This window comes from Sinocyclocheilus grahami, unplaced genomic scaffold, assembly GCF_001515645.1.
Source record: "Sinocyclocheilus grahami isolate Dianchi unplaced genomic scaffold, SAMN03320097.WGS_v1.1 scaffold341.1, whole genome shotgun sequence".
Classification (NCBI taxonomy): domain Eukaryota; kingdom Metazoa; phylum Chordata; class Actinopteri; order Cypriniformes; family Cyprinidae; genus Sinocyclocheilus; species Sinocyclocheilus grahami.
Window position 1 is genome coordinate 1,278,035 of NW_015505520.1, and position 20,064 is coordinate 1,298,098.

The 20,064-nt window shown below is 34.1% G+C and overlaps 2 protein-coding genes, 1 long non-coding RNA gene and 1 pseudogene across 3 annotated transcripts in view; all 4 read right to left on the reverse strand.

Moving 5' to 3' along the window:
• Positions 1–5,051: 5,051 nt before the first annotated feature.
• Positions 5,052–6,758, reverse strand: LOC107603133 (uncharacterized). The gene is made up of 6 exons (XM_016295846.1): positions 6,695–6,758; positions 6,239–6,571; positions 5,801–6,151; positions 5,480–5,584; positions 5,223–5,293; positions 5,052–5,126 (listed from the first exon to the last, which is right to left on the reverse strand). Exons 1-6 carry the CDS (start codon positions 6,756–6,758, stop codon positions 5,052–5,054), a joined length of 999 nt encoding a protein of 332 aa, XP_016151332.1.
• A 1,891-nt stretch (positions 6,759–8,649) lies between these two features.
• Positions 8,650–11,279, reverse strand: nitr5 (novel immune-type receptor 5). The gene is made up of 6 exons (XM_016295879.1): positions 11,214–11,279; positions 10,753–11,103; positions 10,314–10,664; positions 9,829–9,936; positions 9,528–9,592; positions 8,650–8,850 (listed from the first exon to the last, which is right to left on the reverse strand). The coding sequence occupies exons 1-6, from the start codon at positions 11,257–11,259 to the stop codon at positions 8,734–8,736; spliced, it is 1,038 nt and encodes a 345-aa protein (XP_016151365.1). The 5' UTR covers positions 11,260–11,279; the 3' UTR covers positions 8,650–8,733.
• Positions 11,280–16,058: 4,779 nt separating this feature from the next.
• LOC107603164 (uncharacterized) lies at positions 16,059–17,985 on the reverse strand (annotated as a pseudogene).
• A 1,301-nt stretch (positions 17,986–19,286) lies between these two features.
• Positions 19,287–20,064, reverse strand: part of LOC107603144 (uncharacterized) — a 1,270-nt gene continuing 492 nt past the window's right edge. Inside the window, exons 2-3 of the long non-coding RNA XR_001611100.1 lie at positions 19,509–19,537; positions 19,287–19,334 (exon numbers count right to left, since the gene is read on the reverse strand). This is a non-coding gene — a long non-coding RNA (uncharacterized lncRNA). The remainder of the gene's footprint in view (positions 19,335–19,508; positions 19,538–20,064) is intronic.

The window sequence follows — 20,064 nt, forward strand, 5'->3', positions numbered from 1 at the left end:
TATTAGATTTATTTTATTTATTTATTTTACATTTTTGAGCTAAATCTCACAATTGTCTTATGGTGTGACTGTCAACTTTTATAAATTCAAAAGAATAGCATGCAATTGTTAATAAATGACTCGGGCATAATTTTACAAGTGTCTATTTTAGTAACTGGCAACAAGTTTTTCATCCATATATTTCTAAAAGCATATGAACTTGATACATTATGTCACTGAAAACTATGTCCTCTGGTGTGACACCATATCCTGTTTTTAAACTCCATGGACAACTTTAATTAGTTGAAGGACCAGGAATAGTGTTTTACAAAAAAATATTTTTTACTGGATATTTGTCAACTACCCAAATATATGTTCCTATCTATTTCTTGAAAAATAAATATATTGAGTTAAACTAAATGTTTGCAATTAGGTGTCAGTGTAAGATGTGTACATTGGGATGGGATGCGGGTGGTTAGGTGAAACTGTAGGTATGGGGGTCACTTTTGAAAATCTGCTTAGGGCCCCCAGAATGCTAGGGCCGGCCCTGTGTATATGTACGGGGATGTTTGTGCTTTCATTCACATACGAAGTATTCCTGATCACAATGTGTGGAGACGGAGTGGTGTGTTGTTTCGAAGAACCGTTAATCCGTCACCTCACCAGTCGATTTTTGTTTTCTTTTGAGTTTAATTTATTTAGTTTTTCTCTTTCCTTGTGTTCTGTTGGGCGATCCCACGTTTAAATGACATACTCTAATTTTCGCTTATGTTCGAGAAGCGAGATTACTGGGGTAGTATTTTGCCAGCTTATTTTTGTATTAGATATTTTTGTATTTTTCTTTTTGTTTATTCAGCAATACCTATGTTTGTACTTAGCTCAGTTTACCCTATGATAAACCCTATCCGTGTGGTGTGGCTGACACAGAACAACATACGCTGTTTGCGTTCAGTGGATACTCTCCAAAATGGTGCTAGGGTGACGCGGAGGAGACAAATTGTTGAATAAAGTCTTTTTTTTTCTTTTGCACACAAAAAGTATTCTCGTAGCTTTGTAAAATTACGGTTGAACCCCTGATGTCACATGGATTATTTTACCGATATAATATTTACCTCCTTGCTACGTTTCTGGACGTTGATCGTGGTAGTACCCTTGCTGTCTATGGGAGGGTCAGAGAGCTGTCAGAATGCATAAAAAATATCTTGATTTGTGTCTTACGGGTTTGGAATGACATGAGGGTGAGTAATTAATGACAGAATTTTCATTTTTGGGTGAACTATCCCTTTAACAATGATTGGTCATGTTAACGCAATCAAAATGGCTACTTTATCTAGATTTATTTATTTATTTCAAAACGTTCCTATCTTTTTAACACAGTCATTCTATAAAACATTTGATACTGTGATCATGCCTTTTATCTGGGGATAAAGAGCTCATCATATATCTAACGTGCATATTTGTAAAATAAAAGCGTTAGGAGGCCTAGGTCTTCCCTGTTTTCAGCATTACTACTGGGCAGCCAATCTAAGGGCATGAATGTATTGGTGGATTGCATGCCCCGGGAAATCGAATACTACCATTCCTGCTTGGCAGGCTATTGAGGGGGATATGCAGGAATCCTCCCTCCCTGCTTTACTCTTTGCAGAAAACAAACCTATCAGAACACTGAAGAAATGTAACCCTATTTTTGTAAATTCTTTTAAGATTTGGTATCAGCTCAGAAAAATCTTTAAACTCCCTCAGACCTGCTCACTTACATTTGCATTTACTTGCATTCCCTCCCTCACAGTCGGATAGAACATTTTTATCATGGAAAGAAAATGGAGTTCGGTCTATAGGAGATTTATATATCGACAAAGTATTTGCTTCTTTTGCTCAGCTTAGACAAAATTTTGGGCAAGTACGGAATTATGTTAAAAGTAATATCTCTAATTTTGAAGTTTACAAGTCCCCTGAATATCTTTATTTATTTATGACCTCTGAACTCGACTCGAAGGGTCTTGTTTCTAAATATGTTGAATATTTGAATGATTCTAGAACTCGTTCTACACAATACTTAAAGATGTCTTGGGAAAGGACTTGGGGATAGATATTTCAGAAGATAACTGGGCTAAGGCCCTCCAAGGTATTAGGTCTTGCTCCAACAACTCCAATTTTCAGTTGATTTTATAAAGTTGTCCAGAGATTGCACTACTCTCGTACCAAATTACATTCCATATATCCCTCTGTGTCACCTTTGAGTCTTAAATGTAAGTCCACTGAGGGTGCATTGTCTCATTTATTTTGGTTCTGCCCAAAAATGTGTACATTTTGGACTGAGGTTCTTTCTTTCTACTCAAAGGTACTTAAGATTGATTTTCCTCATGACCCTCTTATTGCAATATTAGGCTGGTTCCCCTTCTTAGAGAATTATAGTTTCAGTCAGATCCAAACAGTTAAATATGGGATGACCATAGCAAAAAAGATAATTTTGTTGTTGTGGAACAAAGAGTCTGCGTTTAAATTTGAAACATGGCTTACAGAGCTAAGTAATGTGTATATGGAAAAAATTAGATGCGAGATTGCGGGTAAACCAACGAGGTTCGTACAGATTTGGAAGTCCTTCTTGGAATATTTGGAAGGTGACCAATGATAACTGAATGTAACCTTTTTCTTTAAGTGTGGTGGTTAATTTGATCAAATAAAAGTGTGTAACAATTATATATTTCCATAATAGGGTATTTATTGGTATAGGAGTTTTTTTTTTTTTATGACTCTGTATATGCATGATTACATTGATTACAGTGTCATTAAGGTTTTTTTTTTTTCCTTTGATTTGCTGGCATGGGGGTGTTGGTGGATTGTTCTCTAAAATGTGAAAAGCTTAAAATAAAATATATATTTTTTTAAATTATGTATTTACTTACTCAAATGATAGGTTCCTGGAGTTGTTGGAAAATATAGGGTAAAATTGGTACATTTTCATTTCAATCCGTGTTCATTTTGACTACGAACAATGTGCTATTACTTTAATTCAGCACGTGCAGCACAGCAAAAATAGACTCAGTGCCGCGCTGCATCCGTTTCCATTGAATGCGCTAGTCTGTTAACTTTGGCATGGAAAAAAATGCGCACTCCAAAGGGAGTAAGTGTGAAACAACGTTACTCACTGTAAACATGTCTTATGAGAAAGCACAACAGCCCGTGCTGCTTCTGATGCAAACAGAGTATCGGTGCATTCCAAACGGGATATATCTGACCGAAGGGCACTTTGGGGTGAAAACAATCATGGCCGCCATATTGAAGGGTCGTTTCCAAACCGAAGTCCTCAAAACTGGCCACTTCAAAGGGCCCTTCGGAATGAATGATTTCGAAGAGTACAACCGATGGACACTTCGGGCCCCCATGATCCTTTGCACAGAGAAGTTGTTTGGTGTCACAGAGTTCGACTTCACCGATAAATGTATGTATTTGTCTATACTACTGTAATATTTATACGAGTTAGATTTGGTACAATATTATGGTCAAAACGACATTGTACTTAAAAATACTTTACAGCTACCTTTATCAGTCCATTCAAATGTTTCAAATACATAGACACATTATGTAAATATACATTGTATTATATATATTATTTAACGTAAAGACGTTTACAAAATGTAATACAACATGTGCGACGAAGGCACCTCCTTGATCGTCTCATTAAGACGACATTCCAGAAGTTCCCTACACCCTTCGTCCCTTTGAAGTTCTCACTCAGGAGGGTAAACCTTTTGAAGGGATTAGGGCGCAGGGATGAGCCCTTCCGAATGGAAGCAGGGTGAGTCTGAAACTTGCTGACCATCGAAATGCCGAATTCAAATCATGGTCTCTACTGCCACCTAGTGGTGCAAGAATATTGTTATCCTGCCCCTGATTTCGAACACATTTGCTGTTGTTGTTGTTTTTTTTTTGTATATCTGGTTACACTAAAACAGGAGTGATATGTTAACGTATGTACACACCAATTAAAAGTATTTTGGCCATATTTTGTAGGCTACCATCTGTAATCTGTAAGGCACCTAACCCCCAACTATTCCCCGGGTGCCGCTGCAAAAAAATGGCTGCCCTCTGCTCTGAGAGTGTGTTCACGGTGTGTGTGTGTGTGTGTGTGTGTGTGTGTGTGTGTTTACTCACTCACTGCAGTGTGTGTGCACTGGATGGGTTAAATGCAGAGCACAAATTCCAAATATGGGTTACCATACTTGGCTACACATCACATCACTTTAGGTGCTTTAGGTATCTTTAGGTATGATTGATACCTTCTTAGAGCAGGACCTCTGCTGCCCATAACTTGCCCAAAAGAACACCATAGTCAACTGTTTTGAATGCAGCACTTAAATCTAAAAGTACCAGGACATGAGAGGCCATATGGTAACCAATCACATTTCATTTTGGGCCGCGTTATGTTTAGGGGCGTAGAAATGTCCCCAGAATAACCAGACTCTATGCCGTGAACTTTACATATTTCACATTCTTTTGAAAATCCAGCATTTAGTTGATCTAATTGTCACAGCAGTAAACACGACGGCTTTCTTCTTCTGCCATGATGGGGTTTGGCGTCACAGAATCTTTGTTTCCAGGCGTAGACGCGACACACATCTCCTGGAAATCCTGTAGAATTCAACCAATCAGATTATGACTTCAAAACTTCTGAAGTGTTTCCAATTTTTTTGTGCTGTATGCATCAGACGTTCAGCCAGCGGTCCGTGGACGTGACATCTGAGGATGAGACTATGGTAGAAATAGAGTCCAAAGAATGTTTCAGTGTAAATTGTAATAGCGTTACTGTTTATTATATGAGCAAAGCAAACAAAAATGATTATGCAATTATTGCAATTCAACATTGTGGGAGATATTTAGTGATTATTTTTTTCAGTTATTACAGTATATACAGTACAGCATATTAATAACTACTTAAACAGAATTTGTTGATCCAAAATTATTGGCAGAATTATTCAAATAAGATAATAGTTATTAATGAATAATATGAGCTAATATACAATAATGTTTTGCCATGGTCTTGATATGTCAAACCAGAATATCATATGTCCTTAAAGCTGGTGTTTCTTTGAACTCTTTGAGCATTTGGCGATGATGGGTGAAGACCAAAAGTTCACTTCCTCATACTACAAGAAAAAGAACATCCCAGACAATATAATTTATATTTTCATATGATGAATATCATAAGTGGTTTTAAATCTGGAGAGTTTAATTTGACAAACCTCAGTTACTGACACATCATCATCAGTAGTCTGGATTTGCTTATAATTGCTTTCTGTTGCATTAATAGTCTCTGTAATAAATGAGACCATGGTCAGCCCTCACATGAGTTAAACAGAAATGTTCTAATATAGCACATATTATATTAAAATAAATTCTAGCAAGCTGTACATTTTACACCTCTCTTTGAAAAACTACTATGCTGTAACAAACTGTTGTTTGTAGAAGCAAGACAAGATGAATTCAAACAAACACTTACCATTTCTACTCATGCAACACAGAAGAATATTGATGGTAATGTTTGATGTCAGGAGCACCGTAAGGCCAACTACAAAGAATAAGTCTGTGTTCTGGCTCTTGAAGTCTAAACCATGAGGAGTAATATTTGATATATATCAAGGATTGTATACACAAGTATTTAGAAAGAGCAATTTGGAAATTAGTTGATTAGGTTACCATCATATTAAAGATAAAATTATTAATTAAAATAAAGTTCATAATGTAGCACTGTTCCATGAGACAAATATAAGTTGTATTGGCTAACCAACGGTGTCAGAAATGTTTAAATGCTCACACTTACCAGGATTGTGTTTAGAAATGTTTCCAAATAAAGCTTCCCCACATGTGGCCAGTGCACAGTAAGTTCCCGTCTGTGAGGAACTGAACTTTTTCTTTGGGAGGTTGTACATGCAGGTCGGTGACAGACAGTCAGCTTCAGATCTCCCCACACATCCATCACTTGTGTTTCCATGAACATAAATGGATCCTGGAGGAGATTCTTCTGATCCGTGTTTGAACCAGTAGAGACGATGTTCACCTCCACCTCTTTCTAACTCATTTTGGATTGAACATTGCAGAGGAACATTTACCCCTGATTTAACTAATTCAATCTTGGGCAGCTTTAGACTCATGGGTTTGCTGATTTTTGCTCCTAGAATGGATGTTTTGTATAAATAGCTGTTTATTCCCCATCATCGTAATAAAAACATTAATATGAAAGTGGCATGCACTGACTCACCTTTAATAACCAGATGAGTGCCATTTCCGAATTTAATAATATTAGAGAAAGAGAAAGCACAGTAGTACGTGCCCCAATCTGATTGTACAAAGTTCACAATTGTCAGATTAAAACTATCAGTCCCTCTTAACACATCAAAACGATTGCTGTCAAATTCATTATGAAATTGGCTTTTTGATGAATGGAGAATAGAGGAAACAATGAGACGTGGTTGTTCTCCAGTGACTTGCTTGTACCACAGTGTCATACTCATCTGTTTTGTTGTAATAAAGCAGGACAAAACCACAGAATCTCCTTCATGAACTGATACAACTGGGTTCAGTTGTATAATGTGTCCCACCACTGTAAAAGAATTAACATTGTATGTCAATTAAAACAACTAAAAAGCAATGATCTGAAACATTGATATCAGAACAATTTTGAATGGAATTAATGAAAAAGTATAAATGGAATTATTTAAATATACACACTTACACACTTCAGTTAAGAGTAAAACCATCACACAAAGTTGTTTCTCCATTTTCTTCTTCAGGCTGAGAAGAGACAATCATCAATCAAGTTATATAATGTTGTATAACATACACCTTGAAGTACGGCACTGTCACATGATTCTGTTCAGTTAGCGCTATCAGCCATTTCCTGGGCCTGACACAGTTCTGCATACACCACACTTGCAACCACAGATTAGAATCATGCACTATGCTAAAATACAAACAAACATGTGCTATATGCATTATTTTCTGGAAATGGTATTTTAGTTTTTCAAGACCGTTCAAATTCAAAGGTACACTGTGGGAATGTGAGCATTTTGCACCCACCACTGAATTAATTTCCATATACAACCTTCAGTTTCCTTAGCCTCTGCCTCATACAGTGACTGGTTTTATTTAATAGATCTGATAATTACAGACCTGACACAGTTCTGCATACACCACACTTGCAACCACAAATTAGAATCATGCACTATGCTAAAATACAAACAAACATGTGCTATATGCATTATTTTCTGGAAATGGTATTTTAGTTTTTCCAAGACCGTTCAAATTCAAAGGTACACTGTGGGAATGTGAGCATTTTGCACCCACCACTGAATTAATTTCCATATACAACCTTCAGTTTCCTTAGCCTCTGCCTCATACAGTGACTGGTTTTATTTAATAGATCTGATAATTACAGATGTAATTAATGATTCCATGTCAAATAGTTACTATGTACAATGTCGATATGATGTAGAGATGATATCTGTTAATGTCAGCTTTCTAGTAGTTGTCCTTTAGCCTATCTTGTGTTAGATCATATCGTAATGGCCTCATTTATTCACCACATAGCCACTGTGTTCACCCCTGTTTTCTCAAATTTCTGCATTGGGTTTGTGAAGAACACACTTCCGATTCTTAGAATATTAGTTCCAAAATCAGGGAGTTTGTACTATATTGATCTCTGTCTAGATACTACAAATCTGGCATTGATATAAAATAATAGATACTTATAATATAATATATAACAGAAACCTATAAATGTAACTAAGGCCATGTGGGCCCCTTGCACTAATAGTCTCTGCTGCCACCTTGTGGTTTTTGGATGTTGGTTCATGAACAGTTTAGATCTGGATACTTAGATCAATTACTTTTCTAATTTTGAAGGCTGGTTAGGACTGTTTGTTTTCCCCCTCAAAAATCTATTGATATGTACTAACATAGTCTTTTACTGTTTTTAGTAGGTAAGGTTACTCAAGACTCATAAAACAGTTTACACTTTAATCTGAACTAGCATCTGTTCATTGACAAGGTAATGACAGTTTTTTGCCTCAGTCAGTATTGTTTGTTTGTTAGTTTGTATTGATTATTGATTGTGCAACACAACATTTTTTTGTGTGTGAATTCTAAAAGGACGTTTTCATTAAAATCATAAATATATTGGCAGTGAGTAAGGAGGGTTTTTTCATGTTCAAATACTTCTTTTATACAGCAATAGTAAAATACTGTACTATATTAGCAAAACATTATACCATGATATCATTATTTCAATGTCTTTTAACATTCATTGATTCATTGTATGATGTATTGGGGAAAATGTGTTGAAAACTGAGAAACGTGCCCTTGTGGTGTTACTGTTGCCACAGTAATTTGTGAGAAAAATTAAATTAAAAAGTTGTTGTACTATATCTTTATTTTCCAAAGCATATTTCTCTCTTTTTCTTATGTGTATTGCCTCACACACATACAAACATATGTACAAAATTAAATATGTACAAAAATAATTTGTTTCTGGACAATAGCAGGTCATTGGAAAGTCAGAGAAGATCATATGACTTTTTTTAACAAATATTTATGATGACATTCTCCTCTGTACATTGTATTGTGTGCTTTTGCAGTTTTGTGTTGCTATATTAGTTCCAGAAAAAGTAAGTAAGAATACTTTGCAAAGCAAAGCAGACACATGTTCACAGAGCAAAATAAATAAATGTCTGCACAAATAGTAATATACAGTAGTTTTCAGCTTTGCTGCTGACATGCTAAACCAGAATACAGTGTGTCCTCAGGACGGCTCTCTCTCTTCACGCTTGAGTGTTTGGTGGAGATTTGTACAGTAGTGTAAGTCATTTCCCTGTTCTAAAAAAACACAAAAAAAAGATTTCCACAGTCAGATTACATATGTCGTATTTTATCATATTACTAATTATAGATGCTTTATCAAAGGCTTTATCAATGGTTTCTTTTTTTATAATTACCGTATTCATTAACACATCATCCTCATCCTCATTAGTAGTCTGTATCTGTTGAGATTTTCTCCCTGTTTTGAACAGAGATTGAACAGTTTGTGAATTCATTTTTAAAAGAGAGAATAGTCATCGCTCACATATGGCCTAAAAAGAAAAATTCAAATATTACAGATTATTTGATTAAGAAATGTTCTATTACATTTCTATTGCACTATTGATCAGGCATTTTTTTATACTATTCTGCAATAATATTCATATAAATTAGGCTCTTTTATAGAAGACTGTATAAATTCATATAAATGCTTACCATTTTTCCTCATGCAACAAAGTAGAATGTTGATGGTAAAACTTATTGCCAGTAGTGCTGCAAGGCCGATTTGAATGAATAATAGCATATTCTGACTCTCAAAGTTGTCTAAAGCAATAAATAAATAAATAAATCACACAGGTGTTTTGGAAAACAAAAAAGATTTCCACAGTCAGATTACATATGTCGTATTTTATCATATTACTAATTATAGATGCTTTATCAAAGGCTTTATCAATGGCTTCTTTTTTTATAATTACCGTATTCATTAACACATCATCATCATCATCCTCATTAGTAGTCTGTATCTGTTGAGATTTTCTCCCTGTTTTGAACAGAGATTGAACAGTTTGTGAATTCATTTTTAAAAGAGAGAATAGTCATCGCTCACATATGGCCTAAAAAGAAAAATTCAAATATTACAGATTATTTGATTAAGAAATGTTCTATTACATTTCTATTGCACTATTGATCAGGCATTTTTTTATACTATTCTGCAATAATATTCATATAAATTAGGCTCTTTTATAGAAGACTGTATAAATTCATATAAATGCTTACCATTTTTCCTCATGCAACAAAGTAGAATGTTGATGGTAAAACTTATTGCCAGTAGTGCTGCAAGGCCGATTTGAATGAATAATAGCATATTCTGACTCTCAAAGTTGTCTAAAGCAATAAATAAATAAATAAATCACACAGGTGTTTTGGAAAAGATAAAATAAAACAAAATAAAATCTCCAAAATATAAAAAATATATAAATATATATTTTTAATGATTTGTCACATTGTCAATATTATGTTCAAAAAGTGACCTGAAATTATATTACATTTGAATTCATATTCAACATTGTAGAAGAATACACATGTAAAATATTATTTTAGTTATGTTTTTTGTTTAGTTTTTTTGTTTGTTTTTTTGCAAGACATTATTTAGGAATGTATTTTCTGCCGTAGAACTCTACCAACTCTTCTTTTGACTCTTGACTATGAAAACATATTTCCAAATATAAGTAGTAAAGATATAATAAAATGCTCACACTTACCAAGACTGTGTTTAGAAACATTTCCAAATAAAATCTCCCCACATGCGGCCAGTGCACAGTAAGTTCCCGTTTGTGAGGAACTGAACTTTTTCTTTGGGAGGTTGTACATGCAGGTCGGTGACAGACAGTCAGCTTCAGATCTCCCCACACATCCATCACTTGTGTTTCCATGAACATAAATGGATCCTGGAGGAGATTCTTCTGATCCGTCTTTGAACCAGTAGAGACGATGTTCACCTCCACCTCTTTCTAACTCATTTTGGATTGAACATTGCAGAGGATCATTTACCCCTGATTTAACTAATTCAATCTTGGGCAGCTTTAGACTCATGGGTTTGCTGATTTTTGCTCCTAGAATGGATGTTTTGTATAAATAGCTGTTTTTGTCCATATCATCGTAATAAAAACATTAATATGAAAGTGGCATGCACTGACTCACCTTTAATAACCAGATGAGTGCCATTTCCGAATGTAATGATATTGGAGAAAGAGAAAGCACAGTAGTACGTGCCCCAATCTGATTGTACAGTGTTCACAATTGTCAGATTAAAACTACCAGTCCCTCTTAACACATCAAAATGATTGCTGTCAAATTCATTATGAAATTGGCTTTTTGATGAATGGAGAATAGAGGAAACAATGAGACGTGGTTGTTCTCCAGTGACTTGCTTGTACCACAGTGTCATACTCATCTGTTTTGTTGTAATAAAGCAGGACAAAACCACAGAATCTCCTTCATGAACTGATACAACTGGGTTCAGTTGTATAATGTCTCCATATATTATCTTAACTGTTAATAGATTACAAATATCATTTGTAACATTTTGATGATCTTTAGAAAAGCCTTAACCTTGTTTGTTAAATATATAAATATGAATATTATTTAAAAATGGCACTTACAGACTTCATATAAGAGGAAGATCGTCACACAATGTTGTCTGTCCATTTTATCGTCATCCAGATCATTCTGTGCTCAGGCTAAAAAAAAGTAGCTCACACAGAGTTAACTGTTATATACACTTAAGATACCTTAAGATCACATGATTCTGTTTGTCAGCAAATCATCACCCATTTCCTGAACTTGACACAGTTTTATGTGCAGCGCTTTCAGCCCACACATTAAATTAATTATGTAGACAAAAAAGGTTGATCCATGTAGAATATTCATTGTAGAATATCCATGTCGTTTTTTCGAGAAAAGTGCATTTTATTTTATCATGCTAATATTTTTTTAAAAAGCATGAATATACATACTGTACATACTACACGGACAAATAAAGTTAAATTGGGCAAGATTTAATTGTCATCCTCTAACAAATGTTTATTATTTTTTTGGATATTATGAGTTTGATTCAGGCCATATGTAAATTAAAATGCACTGCAACCTTTGACAAAGAAAATCCCTGTCCATGGTCCTGAAATTATCCAACTCTTGGATGTTGTGCAGATTTGTGAGCACAAAAAGCAATATCATATTTTGATATACCATAAATAGTGTTATAATAAATAAATGAAATATGATATCAGTATATAGTACATCACATTACATGTGATCATCTTTGATTAGCTTCCATTAATGGGCCAATGTAGATATTGCCTTTATCACCTCTTCATTCTGCAATAGAACTAATCACCAATAAACATAACTTTTATATTTTTAAATACAGTATATTACATTTTTACATTTTATTATATTTTGTAATATTTAATGGGTCTGTGGTTTGAATCTATTTTATTACTTAACTTAGCTATTGATAAATAAGGCTCCTGCACCACAACTTAAAGGTGAAGTGTGTGAGTTTTTCAGTGGTAAAGTACTTTTTAAAATACTTGCCTAATTAAGTCTCTTATTACAGTTCATACTTAGACAACTTTAAATAATGTTAACTTTAAGTAACATTAAATATTGGTAGGTTATTTTGAAACACCGTGGCTCTGTGGTGCTATCTAAACATTGCTGTGTTTTTTGAGCATCATGTAACTCGACACAGCAATGTTGGCTTAACCGATTGTGTGAGTTTGATGTAGGACCTATTTGTCTGAACATGAAACCGTCTGACAATATAATTATTATTATTTTCAATTTTATTTGGGAATTACATATTGTACTTCATCTTTAAATTAAAACCCTTTACGCACATACATTTTTCTGTAATTCATGTCTATTTTTGTCCTGCCATAGACAGACACATCACACCAAGACAGGTGCATGTTGATCTAAACTATAATTTACATAAACAATGAACTGATAAACATGCACATCAGAAGGTGAGATTCTACATGAGTTTGCATGAGCAGGCTAAACTGTACTTTTGAAACCTGTAAACCTTTGTTCAACTAGAGCAGTGTCCAAGTTGTTTAACTTGTTTTTTTTAACTAGAGCAGTGTCCTATGAGAACAAATGTTACACTTGAAATCAAAGGCCTTTGTAGTTCAGTCTCAGGCTTGCACAAGTGGTAGCGATGAACTGAGTCTAAGCTGCTATAAATGCATGTGACTGCTTTTGACACCTTCTTTTTTTAGCAACATCAGACGCTGTGTGGAAACTTTTGACCACTAAGATTGAGCTCTACTGAAGGCTGCTTGATCTTTCCATTCTGTTTTCACGTTCATGCACTGACCACAAACACAACACAGAGATCAACAGTCTGCACTGTGAACTCATAAATGAGGTTGCTGATCTGTCTGCTCTGTTTTCCACTGTAATGCTAAATAACACAAAATATTAATAACAATAATGATAATAATAATAATAATAAAATATGACATATCCTTATGCATTTGTCAGATGTTATATATCGATATATATTAAATATATATTATATGTTTAATACAGATAATACATAATTACCTCTTTGAAGATAGTTTAAAGAAAAACATAAACACCAATCAAAATATTATATTTAGAAATGTACATATATTTAAGGAATTAACTTTCAGTGTTATTGGTGTGATAAAATAGAAACGGTCTTGTCTTGTCTTTTTTCCATTACTATATAAAGCAGACTCTAGCATCGATCATTTCTATTGAAGTTGCAAAAATATATCAAAGCAACCACCAAACTTCAAACCCTTACAATCAATTTCATATCTGTTGTGTAATATTCTAATTCGCGTTGTGTTATTTTGCTCTTCGTGTCAGTTCTTCCTCTTTTCAGCAGCAGGGGGAGCAGATTAAGTATAATTGAAAAATGTTAAGTGTTCACATTTAAGATTTACGTCTAATTGATAAGCTATGATTAAATGTATGCACCGTACATATTTTATTATGTACTTATTTAACCCTTGTGCTGTGCTGGAAATCATTTACTTAAATTGGTGTTGTGGTCACCCGGTCCCGGCTTGTAAATTTCTCATGCCATTTTATCTTTATCTTGAATTCGATCATTTTGCCAGCTTCTTTTCTTTTAATTTCTTTTAATTAGCAATTGTACATCTTTTTGGAACTGATTGGTCATAGGCTTCATTGATCTGAGCTTATGCACATCAGTTTGTGAGTAAAAATAAGCATTATTTGTGGATAATTTTGGCTAAATTCACTCAAAAACTGAGCTCAGATCAGGGAGGCCTTCGACCAATCAGTTCCAGAATGAAATACAAAATTTGTGCTAACTGAAAGAAAACAAGTTGATAAAAAGATTGAGTTCAATATTTGTTAATAATATATTTATGTACACACAATAATTGGGGACACACATGAAGAAATATCTTTAGTGATATGTAACAAGTAAAACTGTCCCGTAAGATCTCAGATACTTCTTGTAATTCTTTTTTTTATATATATATGTAGGGTGGGCTATTTGTGTTTATGGTAATGGAAAGGGATGTGAAGACAAAGGTTGGCGTATTTTTTGTGTGTGTGTGGTTTTGATGCAGCAAGAGATGTGAAAGAAAAAATAAATGGGTCTTGTGTTGCGGGTGGAAAACTAGTTAAACCATGATGCATGTTCATGCTCACACTGAGAGCAAAGGTGCTGATCCATTTTTACTTTGTCACATTTATTTTTTAGGTGTTTCATTTTTATAATTGTAAAAATATATATTTGTTACTTATTCTAATTGTACGTCTGTGTGTGTGTGTGTGTGTGTGTGTGGACACAAATTTGTGTAATGACATGGGTATTACACTGGAATAACAACATACAGTAAATGTGTTTTATGCGCTATTTCTTGAGTATTCCTAATTAAAATAGCTTTAAAAACATACTAAACAATGTTTTGTTAAAAATTTTAAAATGCAGAAAGTGTGCGTGAGGGGTAGGGTAAGGGGATAGAAAATACAGTTTGTACAGTATAAAAATCATCACGTCTATGAGAGTCCCCATAAATCATAAAACCAACATGTGTGTGTTTGTGTGTGTTTATTTCACAGGGCAATACAAAATAACATTACTGCATAGTGTTGAGCAGCAGCTCTATGTACTACTATTACAGACATGAAAAAATATTACCAACAAACAATCTAAAATTCAAAATACAGTAATACAATATGTGTAAAAAATTACAAATAACCAATTAAGTAAAATAACTGTACTCTAAATAATTAATGATTACAAGATTTATGATATGAATCGGGCATTAAAGATGTATTTTGATCCAAGTACAAGATACAAAGCTGATCCGCTGATGTTCACCTCGAAAATACAGTTTGTACAGTATAAAAATCATCACGTCTATGAGAGTCCCCATAAATCATAAAACCAACATGTGTGTGTTTGTGTGTGTTTATTTCACAGGGGCAATACAAAATAACATTACTGCATAGTGTTGAGCAGCAGCTCTATGTACTACTATTACAGACATGAAAAAATATTACCAACAAACAATCTAAAGTTCAAAATACAGTAATACAATATGTGTAAAAAATTACAAATAACCAATTAAGTAAAATAACTGTACTCTAAATAATTAATGATTACAAGATTTATGATATGAATCGGGCATTAAAGATGTATTTTGATCCAAGTACAAGATACAAAGCTGATCCGCTGATGTTCACCTCAGCAGTTTTAACTCTACACTAAGCAGGTTTTTCCTGTCACTCACTCAGCAGGATATGATGTCAATCACTCACACAGCCCGTCTTTTAGTTTGACTCACGTGTTTAGCCTGACCACCTTCCATTAGATTTCATCTTCTCTTACTTTTCGGCTGGACTTTAATGAAATTAAGAGATTTTCCAGGTGGGAGCAACGTTTTCTTCTGTCTCTGACTTTAATCATGAGAAGAGTTTGTGCCAAACAGTGAGGAGGGAGAGAGGGGGCTGAGTGGGTGTCAAATAGGCCAAAGTTACTACAGACAGCCTCATGCACATCGAATGGAAGAAGACTGTCTTCTGTGTCTACTGTGTAAACTGGGGTGTGACCTTGTGGTTTGTGGTGTAGATCTTATCAAACGTTAAATCGGATCCTGTCACCATTCACATTCGAAACAAATGAAAATAGCATAAGTATGTGTTTTTTTATCACTAATCATGTTGCAGTGGTATCTGAAAATTAAATCCAAAGAGCATGGGGGTCTGTTTCTGTTTTTATGAAGAAGAAAAAACATGGCATATTGCTCAAATAACACTTTATTCAAATATAGTACAACATCAACATTAAAGCACAGTAAGTATAGAGATAGTTGTTTGTGGTTATTTACAGAATAAAGAGACTAATTGTAAACATGCAAGTTTCATATTTATTCAGAACATAACATAATATCAATAATGATTTACCATATGGTATTCAAAGTGGCTCTGGTTAGAAAACATTATTAGCAACTATGCATATTCAGTATTACGATAGAGAGTTTTTACATTTCAGTCCAGAGTACTCTGTCGGTCTTTGTCTCTCCTCTCGCTGCTGTCTTGAGCTTTGGCTTGTGAATTTTAAGGCGGCATAATTCAAATCGGAGGTCCTGTGGTACTAAAATAATATATATATATATATTTAATAAACGTTTCCATTAAGTGATGTACATCATCTAAACCACAGTTGTCTAAATACATGACTTTTAAAATATAATTTTATCTGTCCATGTAATACAAACCTGTACATTTGACACTATATTGTCTGTAGCATGAACATGTTGAGATGTGTTGCCTGTTATAAGATAAAATATTAGATGATTTTTAGTACTTTAAAATGGCATTGATATTTACCTGTGCAGGTTAAAAGGAATGATGGTAATTTTATTAATATATTATTTATAATAATAAATTTATATTACATTTAAATATTTATTTATAATAAATCTTACATAATAGTTCTGAATAATAAAAAATTGTGCATGTTTTCACCTTAATGTATATCTTTATGTATTTCATGTGATGTATTATATATATAAATACATTAAAGTGAGCTGTTACCTTTCATCTTTTTCACGCAAAGTAGAATATTACTGAAGAAGCTTATGGTCAGCAGTGCTGCAAGGCCAATTAGAATGAAGATCTTTATGTGCTTGCCTTTATGTTCATCTGAAACAAGTAACACATAACTTGAATGCACCACATGCTGCGTCCTGGAACTACATGCAGCATGCAATTAAAGAAGCATGCGATTAATTTTGCATCAACAGAAATTAAATATTGCAGATGAACAACATGTTTCAAACACTTTATGCACACTAAGGTACTCTGTGTGTTATACTACATAGTGCTAGATGTCAAAAGGTTTTGTCTTAGCATTGTACAATACACTAGCTCACTAAAAATACTGCGTCATCAACCGTAAAATGGCTGCTTAAGATGTACACAACTTGTTATAAATTGTATTTAACACACTTACCATCAGAAGTCAGATTAATTCCATGTCCAAATAAAATGTCTGTACATGTGACCACAGCACAGTAGTAAGTCCCAGCATCAGAGGGCTTGATGTTTCTCAAAGAGAGACTGTAGAGACAGCTCTTGGTAGGAGAAACAGCCATTGAGCTGTTTTTACAACTTCCTTGAGTATAAATGATTCCTGAATGGGATTTTCCTAAACCGTGTTTGAACCAGTATACTTTGTGATCACCTCCACAGCTGTCTTGTTCGTTTTGGATTGTACATAGTAGAGTCACATTTCCACCTGATGATGTAGGCTGCTGTAGAATATGAATCCTGTTGGATTTAGAACCTGTTGAAGAAATATCATGAATTTGAGACTGTAAAACATTACTAATTTCATAAAGAGTTAGTCTAAATATTGATCACTCACCTCTAATCACTAGATTAGTTCCTGCTCCAAAGTAGACAACATTAGAAAAAGAAACAGCACAATAATATGCAGCTGAATCGGATTGTGCCGTTTTTTGAATAGTCAAATTAAAGCTGCCAATCCCTGCACCTACCCTAAAGCGTTTTGACTTTTCAAAATCATCATAAAGTACACTTTTTTGAGTCCAGTGATATGAAGAGGCTACAAGAACAGGTCTCTCTCCCAGAGTCTGTTTGAACCACATAACTCTATTCAGTTGGTCTTTTGGGTGAAAGCAGTGAAATGTCACATCATCACCTACTTGAACTGCTACATCTTCTATCTGCAGAACACTTTCAGAATATTGCATTGCTGTAAAATAATGCGAAGACATTTGTTGAAACATAAGCGACACAATGAAAAGTACAGAAGTTTCAAGAAAAACTTGTGAAACCATTACTATTGTAGTTTTGTACTTACATGGTTTATAAAAGAGAACCCATACAATGAAGAGAATGACATACATTTTCAGATGACCTTCAGTGCTCAACCTTAAATTCTCTGAAACCTTTCCTCTGCTTTGAGTGGAAGCATCACATCATTGCATTGGCTCTCTGAGCTAACAAGTCATTGCCCATTTCCTTGTTTAACTTGTGCTTCTAACAGATGTGGTACATTATCACATAATCTTTAATGATTTGTAAATGATCTATTCTGATGCATAGCCTCAATCAGGATTTAAACAGAGTATAAATTCCTGAAGTAAGCTGCTAAGTACAGTATGTAAACAGCTGCAACTAGTAGACATCTAATCTTGCCAGCAGGCCAAATGAATGAGATTTAGAGTTCATTGAAATGCTTAGGGTGAGGCCATGCAAAAATCTCAATAAGTATGTTACAACATCATGTTATGATATGTGAACTATAATATAAAATGACTGAAACATTGTGGGACAAGTGCATGGTATGATGATACTAAAACATTAAGAGCAGTCTAGAAAATGAAGAAGAAAACAATCATTTGAAGGAGCGTTGTATAAAGATTATAAGTTCACAAATGGAAGCTATTGTATGCTATTACTATAGTGAATAAAGAGTATTATCTGTAAATCTGTGTTTGTGTGCACTAATGACATCTGACTGCCATCACCTGGAGGTGACTAGTAGTACATTTCAGTATAATGCTGTATACTACAAACTAGTACATATATACTACATCTACTATATCTTTTTCCATATTTGGGTCATTGTTGGTTTGTTTTAAATAAGTTTTGTTGTTGTTGTTTTTTTGATGGCAAGCTGTTTGGACTGAAAGATTTTTTTTTCCTCAATTGCTAAAGGTTGCCCCTCTCCATGGTGCTGAATTTAATGGTAAGTTATTGTAAACACACATTTTTTTCCATGTTTTAATGTGTACAATTTAGACATTGAATAACATGATGACCGCACACTCCGATTACCCTTTACAACAACATAAAAAATTTACAAAAGACAGACATTTGTCCCTCATCCCTTTGTCAACTTTAAACCACACTGAGATCAAAATACAATTAAAAAAAACATTTTTTTAAATTGGAGGACAATGTCTTGCAGCTGAATGCTCCAATGCTCATATGAGACCACATGATGTGACATTCTTTTAAAAAATTTGCTGACAAAAAGCACCTTTCTCCAAAGTCAATATTATTCACACTTAAAAAAATGACAAGCGTTAAGAATGAGGAGATCCTTGTTTTATGCTTCTTGTTTGATGGACAGATGCATAGACGACAGAGGTTGCCTCTTCACGGCTTTTCATTTTTCGTGTAGGCTGGTGCGGAGAGACCTTCAGCGATGCATAATTTTCTATGTCTGCAGTCTAATAGGAGAATTATATCATTTTAACAATACTCAGTCCTAGTACTGTTATATATAATATTCTGAATGGTTTATAAATATCTTAAATGATTAATGTTCATAATTTTTATTTGACAGGCGAAGTTAATGCACTTTCCCACCATAGCTACATATAATGTAAAAGTATAAAGCTTACCTGGGCTGTAGACTGTACATGGTCAACACCTTAAAAATGTATCATAAAAAGAAATGATAAAAGTGAATATACAGTGCTGCTTGAAAGTTTGTGAACCCTTAAGAATTTTCTATATTTCTGCATTAATATGACCCAAAAGATGATAAGATTTTCACACAAATCCTGAAAGTTGACAAATAGAACCCAAATCAAACAATCAAGACAAAAATGTATACTTTGTCATGTATTTTTTTCTGGAAAATGAACCAATATTGCATATCTTTGAGTGGCAAAACTATGTGAATCTCTAGGATTGGCAGTTAATTTATTGGCAGTTAATGTCAGTGTGTGCCCTGTTTTATTCAAAGAACATGTATCTATCAAAGTCTGATCATGTTTGTGTAAGTGTTTCATGGCGTGAACAAAGCAGATCTCCGAGGACCTCAGAAAAAGAGTCGTTGTTGCTCATCAGGCTAGAAAATGAACAAAACCATCTCTAAAGAGTTTGGACTCCACAAATTCACAGCCAGATAGATTGTGTACAAATGGAGGAAATTCAAGACCATTGTTATCCTCC

Excerpts from the sequence above, each read along its gene's own strand:
- LOC107603133 (XM_016295846.1), bottom strand. The coding sequence starts at position 6,758 with ATGGAGAAACAACTTTGTGTGATGGTTTTACTCTTAACTGAAGTGTGT. Across the intron at positions 5,585-5,800 it reads CATTTCTAAACACAATCCTG|ACTTCAAGAGCCAGAACACA; the intron begins GTAAGTGTGAGC and ends CTCATGGTTTAG. Across the intron at positions 5,294-5,479 it reads GTGTTGCATGAGTAGAAATG|AGACTATTAATGCAACAGAA; the intron begins GTAAGTGTTTGT and ends CATTTATTACAG.
- nitr5 (XM_016295879.1), bottom strand. The coding sequence starts at position 11,259 with ATGGACAGACAACATTGTGTGACGATCTTCCTCTTATATGAAGTCT. Across the intron at positions 11,104-11,213 it reads CTTCCTCTTATATGAAGTCT|TTAAGATAATATATGGAGAC; the intron begins GTAAGTGCCATT and ends ATCTATTAACAG. Across the intron at positions 8,851-9,527 it reads ATGATGTGTTAATGAATACG|AACAGGGAAATGACTTACAC; the intron begins GTAATTATAAAA and ends GTGTTTTTTTAG.